At 33.0% G+C, this 21,793-nt stretch overlaps 1 protein-coding gene across 1 annotated transcript in view; it reads right to left on the reverse strand.

The window, feature by feature from the left end:
* Positions 1–1,962: 1,962 nt before the first annotated feature.
* The window catches only part of LOC126888824 (zinc finger protein 182-like), a 40,898-nt gene continuing 21,067 nt past the window's right edge, over positions 1,963–21,793 (reverse strand). The window contains exons 4-6 of the mRNA XM_050657236.1: positions 12,403–12,660; positions 11,225–11,363; positions 1,963–2,378 (exon numbers count right to left, since the gene is read on the reverse strand). Coding sequence (XP_050513193.1) covers positions 2,072–2,378; positions 11,225–11,363; positions 12,403–12,660 — 704 coding nt within the window. The 3' untranslated portion in view covers positions 1,963–2,071. The remainder of the gene's footprint in view (positions 2,379–11,224; positions 11,364–12,402; positions 12,661–21,793) is intronic.

Here is a 21,793-nt window from a genome sequence, read left to right on the forward strand (position 1 = left end):
CAAAGAAATAGAAGCACTCGTAGAAGAGAAAAAGCAAGGGTATATCAGATGGCTGAGCAGTAAACAACAAAAAGATAGAGATGAATACCTGGAACTCAAAAGAATAACAAGAAGAACAACAGTAAAAGCAAAAAGAGAAATGTGGGATAAGAAGTGCCAGGAAATTAATACCTACTTGGGAGGCAGAAAATGTACAGAAACATGGAAGTTCCTCAATAAAATAAGAACTAACGAAAGGAAGAGCACAAACATTCAATTAATATCCACACAAAAATGGGAAAAGTACTATGGGGAACTACTGACAGAAAATAGGGACGAATACTTAACTCAATCACCAACAGAGGTTAGCATTGAAGGAGAAGATATAACGATACAAGTGACAGAAATTAGAAAAGCTATAAAAGAACTGAAAAACGGTAGGTCTCCAGGACGAGGGGATATTCCAGCCGAACTAATAAAATGTGGATCACAAAAATTGTTTGAAACCGTCATTTGGTGCATAAATCAATTAATTTATAAATGGTTCTCCCGTACCCGACGAGTGGAAAATTGCTTATATTTCGTCGATCCATAAGAAAGGAGATAAGCTTAAATGTGAAAACTATAGAGGGATATCAGTGACTAGTACATTCAGCCGTTTGTATGGACGAATAATTAGAGACCGCATTGAGAAGGAGTACAAAGACCAAGAGGAAGAAGAACAATCCGGTTTTCGAACAGGAAGAAGCTGTACTGATAATATCTTCTGCCTCAAACAACTAATAGAAAAAAAATTAAGCACAAATCAAGAAACCCACCTCATGTTTATTGACTTGCAGAAGGCGTACGATACAGTTCCTGTAAACAAACTCTGGAACGTGTTACGACAGACGAATATTAGTGTCACCTTAATAAAAGCCTTAAGAAATTTGTATGAAGGGTCAACATCACAAATAAAAACTGGAAACAGATTATCGCAAAGCTTCCTGGTTAATAAAGGTCTACGTCAGGGGTGTTGTGTATCACCGACCTTATTTAAAATATATGTTGCAAAAGCATTGAAAGAGTGGAAACGAAAATGCAGAGGCATGGGCGTAGACCTTGGAGAGATTTGCTTATATACATTGCAGTTTGCTGATGACCAGGTTGTTATAGCAAACGATAAAGATGATTTAGAGTACATGGCAAGGAAATTACAAGAAGAATATAGAAAGTGGGGACTAGAAATTAATACAGAAAAAACAAAATACCTGCCAATAGGTACCGAACTATCGAACATCACGTTAGAAAATAATGAAATCATCATGCCCTGCGACCATTACACATATCTAGGAATCGTTTTTGACACAACGGGGAAAGATGATGAAGAAATAAAGAGAAGAATAACACAATCCAGAAAAACAATAGGTTGTCTAAACAGCGTACTGTGGAATCATGAAATAGGAAAAAGAAGAAAACACAATATCTACGAATCTCTTATTAAAAGCAGTCTATTGTACGGAGCAGAAACTTGGCGTATAACCGAAAACAACAGAAGAAGACTAGAGGCAGTAGAAATGGACGCTTTTATAAGATCAGTAGGAGTGTCACGCAGAGAGAGAATACGTAATGATGAGATAAGACAGCGAATGGGGGGTTGACGGCTCTCTAACAACAGACATAGAAAAAAACAGCTGATATGGTACGGACACGTCCAGAGGATGGATAACTCAAGACTCCCTAAAATAATTATGCAATGGGTACCACCAAACCGCAGAAAGAGAGGAAGACCCAAGAAATCTTGGAGAGAGGGAGTAACGAAGGCGATGAGCGCAAGAGATCTTAGAGAGGGCCAATGGGATGATAGATTAGGCATCGGACAACGTCGCAAGACGTTTTAAAACCGATTGATATATATATATATATATATATATATATATATATATATATATATATATATATATATAGTTCAAAAAGTATCCATTTGTAAAAAAAACACTTAGATCATCAAAAAAGTCTATTAATACATTCAAGAAATAAATAAAAATTTATTAGGTAAGTATCACTTAAATCAATCATTCAAAAAATCATATTATTTAAATTAGATCCTGGATTAAGCACTAAAATCCTTTTTATGTCCTGATTGGAGATAATGCCGTCTTAAGGAGCTCTTATCCGTAAAACTCTTGTCGCACTTTTCACACTGAAATGTTTTTCCTGTGTGCGTCACCAAATGTCGACTCAGGCCTGATGCGTGACAGAACACTTTTGGACAAAATGAACAATGATGCAGTTCAATGTTCGTTGGAGTTGCACCGACGTGAGATCTCATGTGGACTCGTAAGGGTTCCTTCTGAGTAAATCCTTTATTGCATGTTGGACAGCTGTACGGTTTCTGGCCAGTGTGGGTCATGAAGTGCCTGGAAGTATAGGTAAAAACGTTTAATATTTAAAATAGGTAGTGTTAAGTTTTTTGAAGTTATACTTCTTTACCGGCGATATGAGGGTGAATTTTTATATGTTAAAACCTATGATCCCGGCGCATGCGCATTATAACTTTGTTCTGATTGGATGTTCAAATGACATGTCAAAAATTATTCAATATGGCGGCTGTGACACAGCTGTACGTAGTTTGATTATTTATGGTTGTTGCGTTTTGAAATTTGTGGGAAAAGAAACAACAAACAAAAGTTAATTAATAGTTATACTGCCTTTTTAAATAGTTTTCATATACCTATATTTTTGGACTTTTGGACTATTTTGGACAAGGAAAACTCATTCTAATTTGGTAAGTAGTTTTTATTATAATCATATTGTAATAATTATACATTTGGATTAGGTTGGAATACATACATTTATTTTCTCAAAAATGGGGATTTTAGAGAGAAATCCCAAATTAGGTCCGATTTTTATTTTTAAATTATGATTTTTTGGCGTAGATTTATTTATCTAGTAGGTATGTAATGCTTTGATTTACATACTTAATTTGATTACCAACAAAAGTTCTACCAATCTTCATCTAATATATTGTTTTCTTACTGTTTTGTTATATTTTAATATTTTCTTCCACAAAATTTAAACTACATAATTTAATTATATTCAAAACAACTGTCAAACAGTAAAACGTTCAGTTACCCTATTTTTCCACATGATAAATAATGTGGAATTGGACGAGTGAGTCTACGCTTCGATTACGAATCAAAGCGCCTCGACATTCACGGGTTCGATTCCCGATGCAAGTTTTTATTTTTTAATTTTTTTATGCATTTTATGATTGTAAGTATATTTGTTATATAATTTTTTTTTTCAGAAAATACGTATTTAAAATTTTTGCCAACAATTATTATCGTTCAGAAATAATTTTTTCTTTGTGGCATTTTTCAATGTGTTTGTGTGCGTTTCATTCTTTTATTTCTTTAAATTTTTGGTATTTTCTTAAAAATCACATAATATGTAGTAGAGTATAACTTCTTACGTGCGTACAAAGTACACACACATTCTTTTTTTTGTTTAAATCATTCAATCTTTTCAAAAATCTGTTTAAATTATTCAAACGTCCTCTTTTTTGGCGACAATAAGATGGTGAGTTTACTATTTCCCCAGTCCATTATAAAGTCCACTGTATTGATATTGTCACGGCCTCAGGCCGGCCCTGTCAACACCAGAAGCTTCTGGCGACGAACTGTCCGAGACCCTTTCCGTGGGCGAGACACTTGTTTACAATCGGCGTATCTAGAAGGCCATCGATATAAACCTTTTTTTATTGCTCTGTAAATAATATCGCACCTCCAATGCAAGAGGGCCATAAGTCAAAAAAATTAATTTACGCGATTTAGTCTTTTTTCCGCTTGTTTTGTTTCATTTTATGTCGTGCAATAAGGCCATATCTCCAATTTCAATGAAAAATGAAATTATTTTAGATAATTCCTTATTGCTTTAATTCATTTTCTCAAAATATAAAATGCAATAAGGTCGCAATTCAAGCTCCGGCGTTGTTGAACGGAAATGATTGGGTATCATTCTAGTACAATATGGCAACATTTCAAATTGTGGCCCTATTGCACCATTGAAATGGCTTCCAATTTTTTGTTTACATACAGTTGAGGTTAGGTTAGTTTGTCAAACTAGAGTAGTTTCTGTAGTTCAGTAATTATTGTTCAGTGTGTGAAGTGAATTCATCAGTGGATTGTACTTTTTTTTCAAGTTTTCGCGTAAGTTTTTTAAGTCATTATCATGTCTAGAGGTGCAAAAATTGTTAGTATGGTTCTAAAAGAGGAACAAATGGAGAATAATAGTGTTGGACATGGTATTTCTACTAATGTTGTTATTCCACACAAAAACGTAAGTATATTTTCAAGATTCAGAAATTCTTGTAAATTAAAATGTTACAATATTTATACTGGCACCCCATAAATGTTTTTAAATAGTAATATTTTAATTTAATCTGAATTTGTAATTTTGAGGTTATTAAATTACCGATAAACTCTACACCAACTATTGACTTAGAGAATGTTTAATTAAAGCTTGTATGGTTTTTTCTTCTAAATTTCAGGTAACCAGTACTTCTGAAATGCCTGTTGAAGAACTCAATAATGAATCATTTATATACAAACCAGTGGACAACGACACACCAGTACTAATAGAATATATGGGTCAAGTTGTAAATGATGTACCAGTAGAATTTTCACTTTCTGTAAGTATTTTATTTATTTTTACAGTTTTGCTATTTTTGTATGCAAAACAGTCAGGCGTTAAACAACAAAAAATTATTGAATGAGAATACTTTCATGGTATTATAGCTTTGTATTAATGAAATATTTATATTTAATTTCAGGATACCATAATAAGTGAGTGTGCAGTAAACTATGACATAGATTACAACCATGATGTTATCAGTGATGAACCAATCATTTGTACGACACTGAAATTAACTGAAAATGAATCAGAAAATGGTGTTGAAAAACAGATTGACCTGGACACAGAAAATTCCAATATACTGAAAGAATCTTCAGTCTTGGTAAGTTTTATCTTACAATAATACTCGTAATTAGTGTAAGTGTATAAACACCCTTAATAAAAATACAGTTTTGACCTACATCAATATGATAGAAAGGTAATGTTTTCTTTCAGAACTCTTCAAAAGAAATGCGTCAAAAGGATGTTGATCCAGATTACATTCCTCATTCCTCACCAGATTCGGAATCTTTTTCTGATATTTCTATTTCAACAAGCGAGATGTTAAATGTTGCTTCTGACAGTATACCTAAAGATGTATTAGTACTAGATAAGGAATGTTCATTAGATAATGGCAAAGAAATTGTTGATGATAATGTCACTTGTGTTAGTTATACTAGTAATCATAAGAATAGGGATATTAGTAAACTTAATTACTTAATTAATAATGATAGTAGTGGCATTAGCTGTAGTAATAATGAAAGTAAGGATAATAATAGTAAACATAGTGTAGTTACAAATATTATAGAAGGTAGTGTATGTAATTTTAAGCCACGAAAAAGGGTACGAAATGAGAACCAATGGCAGAGAAACATAAAAAAACAAAAGGTTAATTCCGGCAAGGAGTACGTAACAGCAACTAATAATGTCATTTCTTCTCGTACTGTGAAAGGAGTTTGTGGGAAGAGTTGTCGTCATCAGTGTCCATCCAAAATAAATACAGAACAACAAGCCCATATCAATCGATCATTCTGGGGATTAGCAGATCACGCTTTGCAGCGAAATTTTGTTTTAGCTAACACCTGTAAAGTCACTCCGAAGTATAGAATGAAGACAGAGGGCAGTAACAGAGGAAATAATATTGCTTACAACTTCATTTGTAATGAAGAAAGGGTAAGGGTTTGTAAGACATTTTTTATGCGTACATTAGATATAGGAGATAAATTTATTAGAAATACCTTAAAAAAATTGGATGAAAATGGTGTCTATAAAAAAGAAAAGAGAGGTTCACATGGAAATCAACGAAAAACCTCAGACGACGTAAAAAATGATATTAAAAACCATATCAATTCATTCCCTCGTATGGAGTCTCACTATCTCCGTGCTCAAAGCAGTCGTGAGTATTTAGATGGGAGTTTGAGCCTGGCTGAAATGTATCGCTTGTATAAGGCACATCAAGAGGCACTTGGGAAAGATCCTGCCAAAAAGTGTATTTATGAAAAAGTGTTCAACACAGAATACAATATATCTTTTTTTACCCCGAAAAAAGATCAGTGTTCCTTGTGTGAGAGCTACAAAAACGCACCCGATACCGATGAAAACCTTAAACAAAAGTATGAGTATCATTTAAGCCAAAAAGAATTGAGTAGGTTAGAAAAATCAAATGATATTAAAATTGCAAGAGAGTCAGGAAATAGTTTGGTTGCCTGCTATGATTTACAAGCAGTACTTCAAGCACCATGTGGAGAAATTTCTGTTTTGTATTATAAAAGAAAATTAAATTGTTTTAATTTCACCATTTATAATACTACGAACAGTAATGGTATGTGTTACTTTTGGAACGAATCTGTTGCAAAACGAGGGGTAAATGAAATTGGCAGCTGTGTTCTCATGTACCTAAAAGAACATTGCATGGGGAAAAATAAAGTAGTTTTTTATTCTGACAATTGCTGTGGGCAGAATAAAAATAAATATATAGCCAGTTTGTACCTGTATGCAATACAAAATTTAGATATTCAAAGCATAGAACACAAATATCTTATTGTTGGTCATACACAGAATGAGGGAGATAGTATGCATTCTGTCATTGAAAAGCAGAAAAAACGAATGCTTAAATCAGGACCAATATACACTCCAACACAGTGGACTCCAATTCTGCGTTTAGCAAGAAAACAAGGGAAGCCTTATGATATCAAGGAACTATCCACATCCGAGATATTGAATTTAAAACTCTTATCAAAAGATGTGGGCTCAAACTTTACCATCAATACCAACGACAACAAAGTAAAATGGAATGACATAAAATGTATGCGCTTTGAAAAAAAAAATCCATTTATAATTTTTTACAAAACAGACTATACTGAAACAAAGTTTAACCAAATTAATATAAGGCGACGAATGCGAGGACGACCTTTGGAATTAAAATTTCATAAAGCATACATAACCGCCCCTAAAGTACCAGCTGCAAAAGTAAAAGATCTTGTAGATCTCTGTAAATCTAATATAATTCCACTAGTACACCAACAGTTTTTCTTAAATTTAATTCCAGGTGAATCGGAAAGTGAGTCGGACTAATGTGAAGTCAAAATAACCAAAATTATTGTCCTTTTATAAATAATTTTTATTTTTGTTTAGTCTTTAATAAATAATAACCTAAACTTTAATATAATTAGATTTTTTAAACTCATTTAGAAATAATTAACTTTGTGTAATAGGTTTGATATGCAGTAATTAATGTCTACTAATAATTGCAATTGTACACTTATTTTTTGTTGCCTAACTTTTAAAAAAGAGATTCTAATAAAAATATACATTTCTTAAAAGTTTATATTGTTTTTTACATTCTTCTTTTTTGCCTTCATTATTATAAAGGCAAAAATATACCATTTTTTAACATAAAGTTAATTAAAATTGTTTAAAAAACTGGGACACATTTCCAAATTTCACAATAAACAGATCAAAACATGCAGTGCAATAGGGCCGTAAGTATAAAAATTTGTTTTTTTTAATTAAATTTTCATTTTCGAGTAATTTATTGCCTTCATAAATATTTAGAAAGGTTATATCTATGTTAATAATAATGATCAGTTTAACAAAATTTTAAGTCTGATTTTATAATGGTTATTGAAATTTTCAAATGGGTTTCCTGAGAAAAGCTATAGTTTTGAGTTGTGGCCCTGTTGTATTGGAGGTGCGATATTTACAACAGAACAAGCCGGATTTAGAAAAAAAGAATGTGTGTGTACTTTGTACGCACGTAAGAAGATATTCTTCTATTATATAGGTAATTTAAACGAAGTAAATATACTTAACAGGTTATTTGTATTTTATTTAAAAATTAAACTAACTTTCTTATCTACCACTTTCAAAATTTTTTTTATTAAAATAAAGAAAAATCAAAAAAAAGTATGAATCGTCCAGATTAGAACCCGCGACCTTTCGTGTGCTTCCGTTCTCTGTCCCACCGCTCTGCCAACTTCGCCATCGAGCCACTTGAATTGACACGTAAGTTTCGGATATAATTACACAACACGGCGACAAACTGTAAAAATGTTATGCCTACATATTTTATTATTTTACTACAGGGAAACACAAATCTAAAAACACAAGAATTATAATAAATAATACATTTCCTAAAACCACTAATATATTCTTTTAATGACTTATTTGCACGGTTACAGATACATACATACCTATCTTGAAAGATTAGCAATGAACTACATACTTTCAGAACTACATACTGTCAGTGTGCGCAGGCGCGTGGTTCATGTACAATTTTACCCTCAATCGATTCGCCGCTAAAGGAAGAATATCTTCAAAAACTTCAGTACAAGTGACCACCTTTTAACGATGAAGATATTAATCGAAAAAGCTAACGAATATCATATCCCACTATACATGGCATTTATTGACTTCGAAAAAGGATTTGATAGTGTGGGCAGTAAATAATTCCCTACAAAACAGCAGAATAGACTACACATATACCGACTTAATTACAAATATATATAATAAAGCAACAACAACTATTAAGCTAATAAAACAAACGGAGCCTATTAAAATAAACCGAGGAGTAAGACAAGGAGATACCATCTCGCCCAAGCTATTCAACCAAGCTCTAGAAGATGTGCTCAAACAACTACACTGAGATGGCTTGGGTATAAACATAAACGGGCAATATCTGAATCACTTACGATATGCTGATGATATTGTATTAATAACAGAAAGAAGTGAAGAACTACAAAGAATGATGGAAGAACTAGATAGAGAATCGACAAAGATAGGACTGAAGATGAATTACAGTAAAACAAAAACCATGACCAATCAACAAGAAGAACTAATAATTACAGTGGCACAAACAAGAATAGAACAAGTAAAAGAGTATATATAGGGTGTCCCAAAAGTAGCGGAACGGTCGAATATTTCGCGAAATGAACATCAGATCGAAAAACTGAAAAATACGTATTCAATATTTTTCAAAAATCTATCGAATGACACTAAACACTACTCCCCAGTCCACCCACTGGTGGAGGGGTGGGAGGTAACTTTAAAATCTTAAACGGAAACCCCCGTTTTTATTGCAAATTTGGATTCCTTACGTAAAAATAAGTAACTTTTATTCGAGATATTTTTTCGAATTGTGGATAGATGGCGCTATAATCGGTGAAAACGATTTATCGTGATACCATAGGTAAATTATAGAAACGGTCTAATATCTCGAGGAATACACATTCAAATGAAAAACCAAAGAACACGTGTGTAATATTTTTAAAAACCTATCGAAAGACACCAAACACGACACCCCCACTCCAGACCCTGGAGGTGGGGGTGGGGTAACTTTAAAATATTAAATAGGAATCCCCATTTTTATTGCAATTTTGGATTCCTCATGAAAGAATAAGTAACATTTATTCAAAATACAAACCCACAAGGAAAAAGTTTTCCTGTAGTTGGCTGTATACCATGTAATACAAAAAACAGTAAAATCCTGTATAAAAGGTATATTTAAAAGTTATATTATATATTTAAAAGTTATATTTTTATCCCTTTTGAGTGATTTTAAATATACCTTTTATACAGGATTTTACTGTTTTTTTTATTCAAAATATTTTTTAGAATTGGAGCTAATAAATTGCATTTATCCGATTATAGCGCCGTCTATCAACAATTCTAAAAAATGTTTCGAATAAATGTTACTTATTTTTTATGAGAAATCCAAATCTGCAATAAAAAATGGGGTACCTATTTAAGATTTTAAAGTTACCCCCACCTCCAGGGTGTGGAGTGGGGGTCGTGTTTGAGGTCGTTCGATAGGTGTTTGAAAAATATTAAAAACATGTTTTTTGGGTTTTCATTTGGAAGTGTATTTCTCGATATATTAGACCGTTTCGGTAATTTATCTATGGTGTGACGATAAATCGTTTTTACCGATTATAGCGCCATCTATCCACAATTCGAAAAAATGTTTTCAATAAAAGTTGCTTACTTTTACGTAAGGAATCTAAATCTGCGATAAAAATGGAGGTTTCCATTTAAGATTTTAAAGTTACCCCCCACCCTACCTCCAGGGAGTAGAGTGGGGGGTCGTGTTTAGTATCATTCGATGGATTTTTGAAAAATATTAAATACGTATTTTTCAGTTTTTCGATCCGATGTTTATTTCGCGAAATATTCGACCGTTCCGCTACTTTTGGGACACCTTGTAATCTAGGACAAATCACTAGATTAAATAAAGAAAATCAGACCGAAGAAATAAAGAGAAGAATAAGATTGGCCTGGGCATCATTCGGAAAACTGTCTTAAATTCTAAAGAACAGAAAATACCCGCAATATCTAAAAACAAAAGTCTTCAATCAATGTATACTCCCTGTTCTAATATATGGCTTTCAGACATGGACGTTTACAAAAGAAAATATGGAAAAAATAGCACAGACAGAAAGATCCATGGAAAGACAAATGCTGAACATTAAACTATCAGACAGGAAAAGAAACGAATGGATCCGTACTATTTATCAAACTGATAGTTTGATAAATAGATTGTCATCTCCTATATTCTTGTTGGTCTGTGTCCATCTAACTGGCAAGTACCACACGTTACCATCGAGCAGTGAATCATGTTGCCCTTTGAGCACTCTTAAATTTTATCACTTAACATCGACTTACAAGTCGCTACTAACATCATCTTTTAAAAATGTAAATCATATTTCTCGATGTCACCTATTCTACAAGGTTGCTAGTTTCATGTACTAAGCAGAACGCACTGAAGATGACCTGATCTAGATTGAAAACGTTTTGCGAATCCTTTTGGATGACTTTTTAATAGTTTTTTAATAAACTTTTTTATACCATTATACAAACGAAGTTTTTACTTGTTCTGTATGATTAATAATACATTCTTTTCACGCACTCCTTATTTGCGCTACATAACTTAAAAGATGTAGCGACTAATACCATACTGTCGGTGTGCGCATGCGCCAGGGAATGTAAAAACTCACCCTCGTGCCTAAAGAAGTATAACTTCAATAAGTTAAGATCAGTTGACAAACTTGTGTTTAAGTACATATATGTATTAAAAATGTTAATAAAAGATAAATACCTGAGAAGAATTTCCTTTTGAGCAAAGCTCTTTTGACAAACTTCACATTGGAACGGACGTTCACCTGTATGAATACGTTCATGTCGAATCAATGCAGATCTGGTCGGGAACCATTTTTCGCATAATCCGCAAGTAAAACCTGAAACAATAAACCATTTTTGGTAGCATTAACAACATTTATTGCAAACAAAATTAAAATTGTTACATCACAAAAGAGGATAAGGATATGCAACCAAAATTTGCAGAAAACCAATCCACCTTAACAGATATTTAAATTACCACTCAAACCACAAAGTAAACATATTAATAGTTTCAAGTAAAATTTAATAAAAAATTTTTGTCTTTTAAAAGGTATATTAGTTTAAAAAGCCCCTATAGGGCTACTAACATAGAAACAAAACGTTTTCGCTCTGTAAGGAGAGCATCATCAGTATTACCTAAAATGAGTACATATAACCATATTAATTAAAGCAAAATGTTAAAGTTAAAATGATGACCAAGGTAAAAGCAAAGTTTGATTATACTTACAAGAACATGGTGAGCCAACCAAAAAAATACAAAGGTCAAAACCTTTCAACAACAGACTAAAAGTCTCATATAAATGCAAACATGACAAAATCCAAAGGATGGATAATATAATTGCTTTGGCTACGGCCCTAGGGCAACATATGACTCCCACACGTGGTAAGTGGGTCAATAGGCAACAATTAGGTCTGTACAACAATTAGGTATTGACCCACTTACCACGTGTGAGAGTCATATGTTGCCCTAGGGCCGTATCCATAGGAATTATATCCATCCTTTGGATTTTGTCATGTTTGCATTTATATGATACTTTTAGTCTGTTGTTGAAAGGTTTTGACCTTTGTATATTTTTTTGGTTGGCTCACTATGTTCTTGTAAGTACATATAACCAAACTTTGCTTTTACCTCGACAAGTCGATTGCCGCGTACACACTCAGTCGAGAGTGTCGATAGACAGAGTCGATCGATAATGTCGACTCAATGAGGACGCGGCTTTAGGTGGACAGCGGGGAAGCAATGTTGCCATTTATAGTGCGTATATCTAATTGAAAATGAAACAGTCAGTATATTCATCATTTGACACTCGTATACGTTTTTGAAAACATTTCAATTAACAGCTGATCGAATTTGACAAGAAAAACCTTATGTCTTACCTCTTTGTTGCATGTGGGCAGAAGCATGCCTCTTAAGCTGAATTCTCCTTGCGAATGATTTAGGGCAATCGGGACATTGAAAAATAGCTGTTTCTCCACGTTTTATATCTATTGGAGTTGAAGGCCTCATCGACTCGGCATCGTCCTCGGTCATTAATTCCATTATAATAAGAGACCCGTCCTCTGTAGTAAGTTCCACTTGAGTAGGCTGCGAAGTTGACTGATTGACTTTCATCTGAATATTGCCGATGTTTAATCCTAAAATGAAAAAAGCGTTACAAACTAAAAACTATGTTGTCATATTCCAACTTTATGCTGGTAATGCCGTAGACCAGGGGTCACCAATTAGTGGACCGCGGTCCACATCCGGACCGTGAGCTACTTTTGTGCGGGCCGTCATTAAATTCAGAATAAAGCGTTTGGCAATTTTGAAAATGCTTGGCCATGAAATTGTATATTATGTTTGACTCAACTTTTGTGTGCGAAGCCGCTTTATCAAGAATGAACTTTATTAAAAATCAGTACAGATCTCAGCTAACAGATGAATATCTCAACTCCCCAATGAGAATCAGTTGCACCAAACTCACTCCAAACTTCAGACAGGTTGTACATAATAAAAAATGTCATTTTTCTCACTAATAATTTAATTTTGTAAATAATGACAAATTTTCTGAATCGGTTTTTTTGTGGATTCCTGTTCAAAAATATCTGTTTAAACAAATCAGAAGGGGCCCGGGATGCCGGGCAAAACAATCTTTTTATACAAATTCAAAATTACCTTTTAGCCCCGAAAATTGTATTAAAAAAAAGGTCTCTTGTCATTTTTTTCAAAAGTTAATGGTTTTCAAATTATAAGCGATTTAAAATCTGAAAAATGTGAAAATACCTACGCATTTTCGAGGTTTGAAAACTCATATGTAAATTATTAGTTTTTAGGTTGCCAAGTTCCTATATTGAAGTTTATAAATTTAATTTCAAGATTCTAACTAGTAATCGGGACTTACTTAAATATAGACCGTTCTTTTTTAATTGTTAATTATGCGAGTCCACTCGACTGAAGTCCCCACACATCGCAATTTATGGTGCGTCCATGTCGCATTTATTATACATATTATACGTACTTATGCAAAAAATGCCCAACAAATACTCCACATTTATTAAAATTTTATAATTTATTATTAACACATTTTTTTCTTAGTGATTTATTTATTTATTCAATTAATTATTGCCAATGTGCTAATTAAATACGCCAATAAAAACAAATGGTCGAAATTAAAATAAACCCCGATAACTCATCCGAATCTTGAAATTGAATGTTTAAACTTCAATTTAGGCACTTAACAGCCGCAAAAATAATAATGTACACATGAATTTTCAAGCTTCGAAAATTTTTTCTTTTTCGCATTTTTCAGTTTATTAATCGCTTAAAACTTGAAATCTATCAAGTTTTGAGAAAAATGACAGAACATCTTTTTTGTTTAAGATGACCCAAAAATGCTAAAAACATATTTTCGGGAACAAAGAAGGTGATGTTTTGGATTTATTAAAAAACTGTTAAAAACAATTTCTGCCTATTTCGCACTGCACCCTTCTGATTTGTTTACCGAATTGGAACAACCAGACAGGTAGTGTTAACTCCGGACCCCGGAAGTGTCATAGGTTTTCGAAACGGACCCTCAAGAAATCTAATTGGTGACCCCTGCCGTAGACGTATATACTAACATAGACTGAGCCTACTCTCCGCGCTTCCTGACGACAAGATCTCTTGGACAGGTTTGAGGTATCTCTTTCTAGCACATTGTATCGAAAAACAAGCATGAAACTAAGTAGGGGCTTAGGCACGGAAGGGGAGGACTATTGTTGCAGCTTTACTATGCATAAGAGTGAAACAGCACTGAGCAAAAAAAAGATGGTGTCGTCACTTCGATCAAAATGGCACTCTGTCTATGATAATATATACTCACACGGACAAAAATATTGAATGTGCATGTGGGATGAAATGTTTTGTGCTGCTTTTCTCCCCCCTGTATCATAGGATTAGAATTTCTTTTCCGAATGTGATGTTTTAAAGTATCATATAATTGCTATAATCGGATTTAAATCTGATCTGGGCTATATGCTGGCCAGTATAATTTTTAAATTGAATCTCATCAAGGTAAGTATTCACTATGCTAACGGCATGAAGACGTGCATTAGCAACAATATGTTATATCCAATATTAGACCTGGATCCCGCGTAAGAAAGAAAAGTTGATTAATAGCAAGCTGAAAATTTGTTAATAGCTTAACGGTGTCTAGTCGGACAAACTTTGATGCACGGGAACACTGGAACAGGGGAAGTTTTAACTGTGGAGCATGATAAACGTGTCGTCCTGACAAGTTTATGATTGTGAAAAATAGCAAGTTGTTTTTAAGTTTATTCGATAGCCAACGTTATGTAATATATGCGAAAATGTTTGTCCGACAAAAATGTTGGGCATTTTAACGAGTCCGACACGTAGAACATGTCACATCACAGGAATTATGTTGGTGATGAATAGCAGTCTGATTTTTGCATGAGAGTTTAATGAAAGGTTAAAAAAGCAATTGGAAGTTCAGTCCGACAAAATTAATGGGAAGTTTTCGTAGTCGGACATTCTAAACAGGTAAGATATAGACAAAAATGCTGGTGATAAATAGCTTTCCGACAAAGACGAAATTTAATTCAGTAAATTATTCCTTACCAAGAATGACTGTCGTCGGAAAAAAATAAGGGGTAGATTTTGTAGTCGGACAATTTAAAAAAATAATTTTTGAAATTTCAATAAGGGGTGATTATTCTATGTCAAAAGTACCTGCAATCAATTACAATCGATATCTTTCGATTTATGTCAACATCATTTAGATACCTCACTGTAATACATTTATAGTAGATCAGGCAAATTATATTATGGATTGAGTGGTCTAGCTATCTTTGTCTGCCACAAGCGCGGGATCGCTTGGTTAAAAGAGATAGATAGACCACCTATCGACTTTTTGCACTGTATTCCCTGTCTACCCTTATGTCTACGAATACATTTCCATTTAAGAAAAACTGTCACTTTTGACAATAATTCATAATAAATTGCAATCGTAACTTCAAATTTAAACTAATCGATTTATTTTGGCAGCAAATTATTTCTTGCCATGTGACATATTAATTACATTATTATTTCATTTGTAGAAAGTTGAGAAAAATTACGTTATACAATTTTAGTAATAATTTATTTAGGTACCCTTTTTCAATCAAGCAAAGCATTATAGCACGAAGAATGATATTCAATAGAACTTTCACAATTATCTGGCAACTGAACCTCATTGAATTGATGACCAAATATTTTACTAACTTTGTAAAATGTTCGAAAATTACTCAAAAATGTTCCGTTGAATGGTTTCACTTTTGATTTGGCGACTTAAAATTTAAACTGTTGACACTCAAAAATAGACACAAAAACACTCCATAGTTAATATAAATTTTAATTTCCAACACACGTGGCAAACAGAAACTCAGAGACCATGTACTTTCAAATACTACTTTGTATAGCACAAAGTGTCACACTGACAAATGCAGCCTTCTAATACATACTTCTAAGCATAATGTGTCATATTTACGTCTATTCTTATAAGCACCGAAGTTTTAGACTCTTCACATTTTTCAATGTCGTTTACAGGGTTAAGATTTGAGTATGGAAAAAAATGTATACAACGTTTTTTGTAGGAAATTTTCCGTACTTTCTGATGCGCCTAATTAGAAAACCCTAAGAGATTGCTTTCACATGTTCTTTGACATTTTTTATTGTAATTTTGAGAATATCTAGAACAAACTCCACCCAAGAAAATAATTGTTTTGCAATGTATACATGCATTGATACTTACCTCACTGTTTTTGGAGTGTGCATGTATATAAATGCACATGCAAATATGTGAATATAAATAATAATATACAACTAAAATAGCTTTATCAATATGTGACTAAGTCATTCTGAAAAAAATGTTTTTTATTTATTTCCTTCGATTTGCCCAAACTTTTTGTCCGACATATAACTTTTTGCGTTACAAAATATAATTTGTACATAAACAAATCAAAATTAGCTTGCTATTTATCACCAACATTTTTGTCTATATCTTACATGTTTAGAATGTCCGACTAGGAAAATTTCCCATTCATTTTGTCCGACAGAACTTCCAATTGCTTTTTTAACCTTTCATTAAACTCTCATGCAAAAATCAGACTGCTATTCATCACCAACATAGTTCCTGTGATGTGACATGTTCTACGTGTCGGACTCGTTAAAATGCCCAACCTTTTTGTCGGACAAACATTTTTTCATATATTATATAACGTTGGCTATTGAATAAACTTAAAAACAACTTGCTATTTTTCACCATCACAAACTTGTCAGAACGACACGTTTATCATGCTCTACCGTTAAAACTTCCCCTGTTTCAGTGTTCCCGTGCATCAATGTTTGTCCGACTAGACACCGTTAAGCTATTAACAAATTTTCAGCTTGCTATTAATCAACTTTTTTTTCCTACGCGGGATCCAGGTCTATATGGCTTTGAAATGGCAAAACATGATCTTCTAAAATGTTTTGAATGTACATATCAGTTGGCATTCACCTAATCACCTCCACGTGTTCGGTATCTCCTTTCAAAGCAGTACCGCTTTGTAGCACTATGCCACCACCAACAAAACTAACGCTCTGTATGAGGTTACAACTGAAATACTGTTCGCCAACTCTTCTGTAGGCGAAGTTTGTCGTAAATCTTGCTTCCATATGGTGAACGGTATGCCAGATGTAACCTCATATAGAGTGTTAATTTTGGTGGTGGTGGCATAGTGCTATTGAGTGATATTTCTTGGAAAGGAGAGACCGAACTTGTGGAGGTGATTGGGTGAATGACAGCTGATATGTACATTAATAACAATTTAGATCATGTCTTGCCATTTGCCAGCTATATTGGATAACAAATTCGTGTTAATGCACCATGACGCAGGTTTTAATGTCGGTAGATAAGTGAATACTTACCTTGATGAGATTCAATGTAAAAATTATATTGGCCACCATATAGCCCACATTAAATTTAAATCCGATTATACCAACCATGATACAATAAAACATCGCACTCGGAAAATAAATTCTATCTCTATGACACTAGGGGCAGCACAAAAAATTGTACATATTTCACACGTTGATTTCAAAATATGCAATATTTTTGTCCGTGAGTGTATATGTCTATGGTCCATGGACTATGGGTAATGATAAAATACTTCTACTTATATGGGTTGGAGCAATAAAAAACTAAATGGAATTGTGGCTCTCAGGAAAAATGCGCAGAAATAGAAAAATTAGAAAAACAAACTGCCAGCTATAACATATACAGGAAAATTACAGAATCAGTGGGCATGAACAAAAATAAAAGGTATTGGAAACATAATGGACAAATTATATATCAAATTAATAATTGAAAGTACAGAGAAAAAAAGAAATTGATGAGAACAATATAAAAAAGAGCTATTTGAAGACAACGAAAGAATAAAGACAATAGAACCAAGAGGTAGAAATGGACCTACAAAGGGGAAATTGAAAAAGCACTAAAACATATAAAAAATGATAAAGCCATGGGATTGGATGAAATACCTACAGAAATCTTAAGACTACTAACAGAGAACCATACTAATATACTAGTAAGATTATTCAATGAAATTTGAGGACATAACCAAAAACATACCCAAAAGACACAACACAATGGAATGTGAGGACAATATAACAAACAGCTTGATGAACTATGTTTTAAAAGTCTTCATGAGAAGAATACATGAATGTCTCTACAAAAAACTAGACGATGAAATAACAGGAAACCAACTGGGATTTAGAAAAGGCTTTGGCACTAGAGAGGTATTATTTACTATACCTCCAAACATTCATAGAATGGTGTCGAGATAACAGCTGTGAGTTTTTTTCATATGTAGCCTTCAACAAGCCATTGAGAAAGCCTTCAACAAAATACAACTCAAAAGGCTTGCAAACATTATGTATAGAACACAGATATACAGGGTGTCCCGAAAAGATTGGTCATAAATTATACCACACATTCTGGGGTCAAAAATAGTTCGATTGAACCTAACTTACCTTAGTACAAATGTGCTCATAAAAAAAGTTACAACCCTTTGAAGTTACAAAATGAAAATCGATTGTTTTCAATATATCGAAAACTATTAGATATTTTTTATTGAAAATGGACATGTATCATTCTTATGGCAGGAACATCTTAAAACAAAATTATAGTGAAATTTGTCCACCCCATAAAAAATTTATGGGGATTTTGTTCCCTTAAACCCCCCCAAACTTTTGTGTATGTTACAATTAATTCATTATTGTGGTACCATTAGTTAAACACAACGTTTTTAAAACTTTTTTGCCTCCTGGTATTTTTTCGATAAGCCAGTTTTTATCGAGATGCGGCTTCTTTTTCAATATATTTACGTAAAAATTTTATGGGGGTTTTGTTCCTTTAAACCCCCCAAATGTTTGTGTACGTTCCAATTAAACTATTATTGTTTTACCATTAGTTAAACACAGTGTTTTTAAGACTTTTGCCTCTTAGTCTTTATTTTTATAAGTCACCTTTTATCGAGATGTAGCTTTTTTTTCAAAATATACCTAAAAATGTAAATTGTAAATAAATTTTCAGATTATTAACAGGTCTCTAGTCTCTATAACCGTACTTAACCATATACAAATATGTGGTGGATTCGACAAATATTCAAAATATCTCGATAAACACTGACTTATCGAAAAAGTACTAAGAGGCAAAAAAGTTTTAGAAACATTGTGTTTAACTAATGGTGCCACAATAATAATTCATTTGGAACGTACACAAAAGTTTGGGGGGGTTTAAGGGAACAAAACCCCATAAAATTTTAATGGGGTGCACAAATTTCACTTTAATTTTTTTTTAATATATTGCTGCCATAAAAATGCCACATGTCCATTTTCAATAAAAAAATCTCTGAGAGTTTTCGATATATGAAAAAAAATCGATTTTCATTTTGTAACTTCAAAGGGCTGTAACTTTTTTTGTGTGCACTATTGTATATAGGTAAGTGAGGTTCAATCAATCTCTTTTTGACCCCAGAATCTGTGCTATAATTTATGACCAATCTTTTCGGGACACCCTGTATATCTACTTTTTAATATGTGCTCAGAAGAGGTATTTAAAGAGCCACTAGAAGACATAAATGAAGGCATATTAATTAACGGAACACTAGTGAATAATTTCAGATATGCAGACGATACAATACTCCTTAGGGACAGCAGAAAAGAGTTGCAAATTTTGGTTGATCACACTATGCAGTACTGCGAGAGGTGTGGAATGTTCAGTAAGAATGATCAGTAAGAACAAGATTGAAGACGAAACAATATTTAAAGGAAAAGCTTTAAAGAAATTACCCAGATACAATTACTTGAGATGTGAGCTAAATGAACAATGGGACCGCAACCTTAAAACAAAACGATGCATAGAGATGGTCAGAAGCGCTTTCAATAAGATGAGAGCAGTATTATGCGATGAAAAACTGGGAATAGAAAAAATACTTGCCAGCTTTGACATGTGGTGTTATCGAAGAATGTGGAAACAATCACGGATGCAACACAAAAAAGAAATATTCAACACTACGAAGGAAAAAAAATTAGAAACTAGGTAACAAATGCAGAAACTTTGGTCACTTATTAAGAAATGAAAAATATGGACCAATAAGTTTTCAATTAAAAATCTTTTAGTAATATTTTTCAATATTATTAATGTTTATATTAGGTTGAAAACTTTGCCTTTCAGTGGCCAGATGACGCTAGTCACCTACTCCATTAACGTCAGTTGCAATGCGGGGATAAGCTTTCGTGGTTTTGTCACTTCGAGCAGAGAGCAGCAAGCCTACGCCTCTCCGATGATGACTCCAAAAAGAGTCGAGAATCGTCGATTCAGAGTGCTGGTTTGCGCTCCCTGTTCTAAGTGAAAAATAAGACAGTTTTGCCTTCGCATTGCAACTGAATAAAAATGGAATTTTTATTTTATTTTTATATTGGTCTTTACTCCTTTGAGTAACTAGGACCATTTCCGTTGGAATTTACCAGCTGAATAGACGGGGTCGTGAATTGTAAGTTTTTGAATTCCCTCTTGTCTTCTTCGCTTCAGCATCCATCTGGTTTGCAATTTTTAGAAGCCATGGAGGTGTTACCAGCGAAATGGACCAATAGTCCAGGGCGCATCTGTTTTGAGATGGACGTTGAGAGGTGACTCAAATGTTTTTGCAGAAATCGCTTGAAAATAAATCAAATAATAATATTTGAGTTATCCTCCCTCTCAAAAAGGTCCGGAACATTGTTTAAATAATCAAAATGTCAAAAATTGAAGGAAAAATTCGATTTTTTTCTTGGTTTTTTGACTATAACTTTAAAACTGTTCATTTCCGAGAAAAGTTGTACTGACATAAAAGTTGCGTAATTAAATTTTCTACAATATAGAATTGGTTAAAAATTTAAAAAATAGTCACCCTAGCTGCAAAATAGCAATAATTGCGAAAAAACCATACAAAAACAAGTATTCGCATTTTACGTTTTTCAACCATTTATGCTACACTTAGGACCCTCATGTTTCACCAAGAAAAACTTTATGATACAGTAAAACAATACTGTAAATTTCATTAAGATCGGTTCAATAGATTTTGCAAAATAAATCTTGCAATCCAGCTTTCGCAAAAAAAATTCATCTTTTCAAAGTGTTACAGGACTGAAAATAAAGCAGATAGCAAGTTGAATTTTTTTTTGCTTCTAGAAGGGTACTGTACCTTTCATTTGCAATTTTCAAAATTAAAATCGATTAATTACCACGGCGTCAGAAAATTTTTGAAATAAACAATACTTTTTGGTGCTACGCGCAGGACAGCGGTGTTCGATTCACACAAGTTGATTTCCACCAAAATTTCTTCCAATCTTGATCTAATATATTATTTTCTTACTCTATATTTTGTTGTATTTTAATATTTTAATTCCACAAAAATCAAACTAATTTTATTATTGTTTGTGGAGTATTGTTTAAACAATTGCATATGTTTAAAAATAATAAACTTTTATTATTTAAGTTAAAATATATGAACAAAGAGAGTTTTTGCTAATAAAAGTGTTATTTCACAGGATAGAGTATGTGTTTTTATTTTGCAACAAACAAATTTATTTATTTATATCGAAATGTAATCAAAATTAAAATGTATCAATCATTATCAAAGGTCATTGGAATGCCCAATCAGAGCAAACTATCCGCTGTCCTGCGCGTAGCACCAATAATTAATGTTTATTTAAAAAAATTCCTGA

The sequence above is a fragment of the Diabrotica virgifera genome, chromosome 7, assembly GCF_917563875.1.
Source record: "Diabrotica virgifera virgifera chromosome 7, PGI_DIABVI_V3a".
Taxonomy (NCBI): Eukaryota; Metazoa; Arthropoda; class Insecta; order Coleoptera; family Chrysomelidae; genus Diabrotica; species Diabrotica virgifera.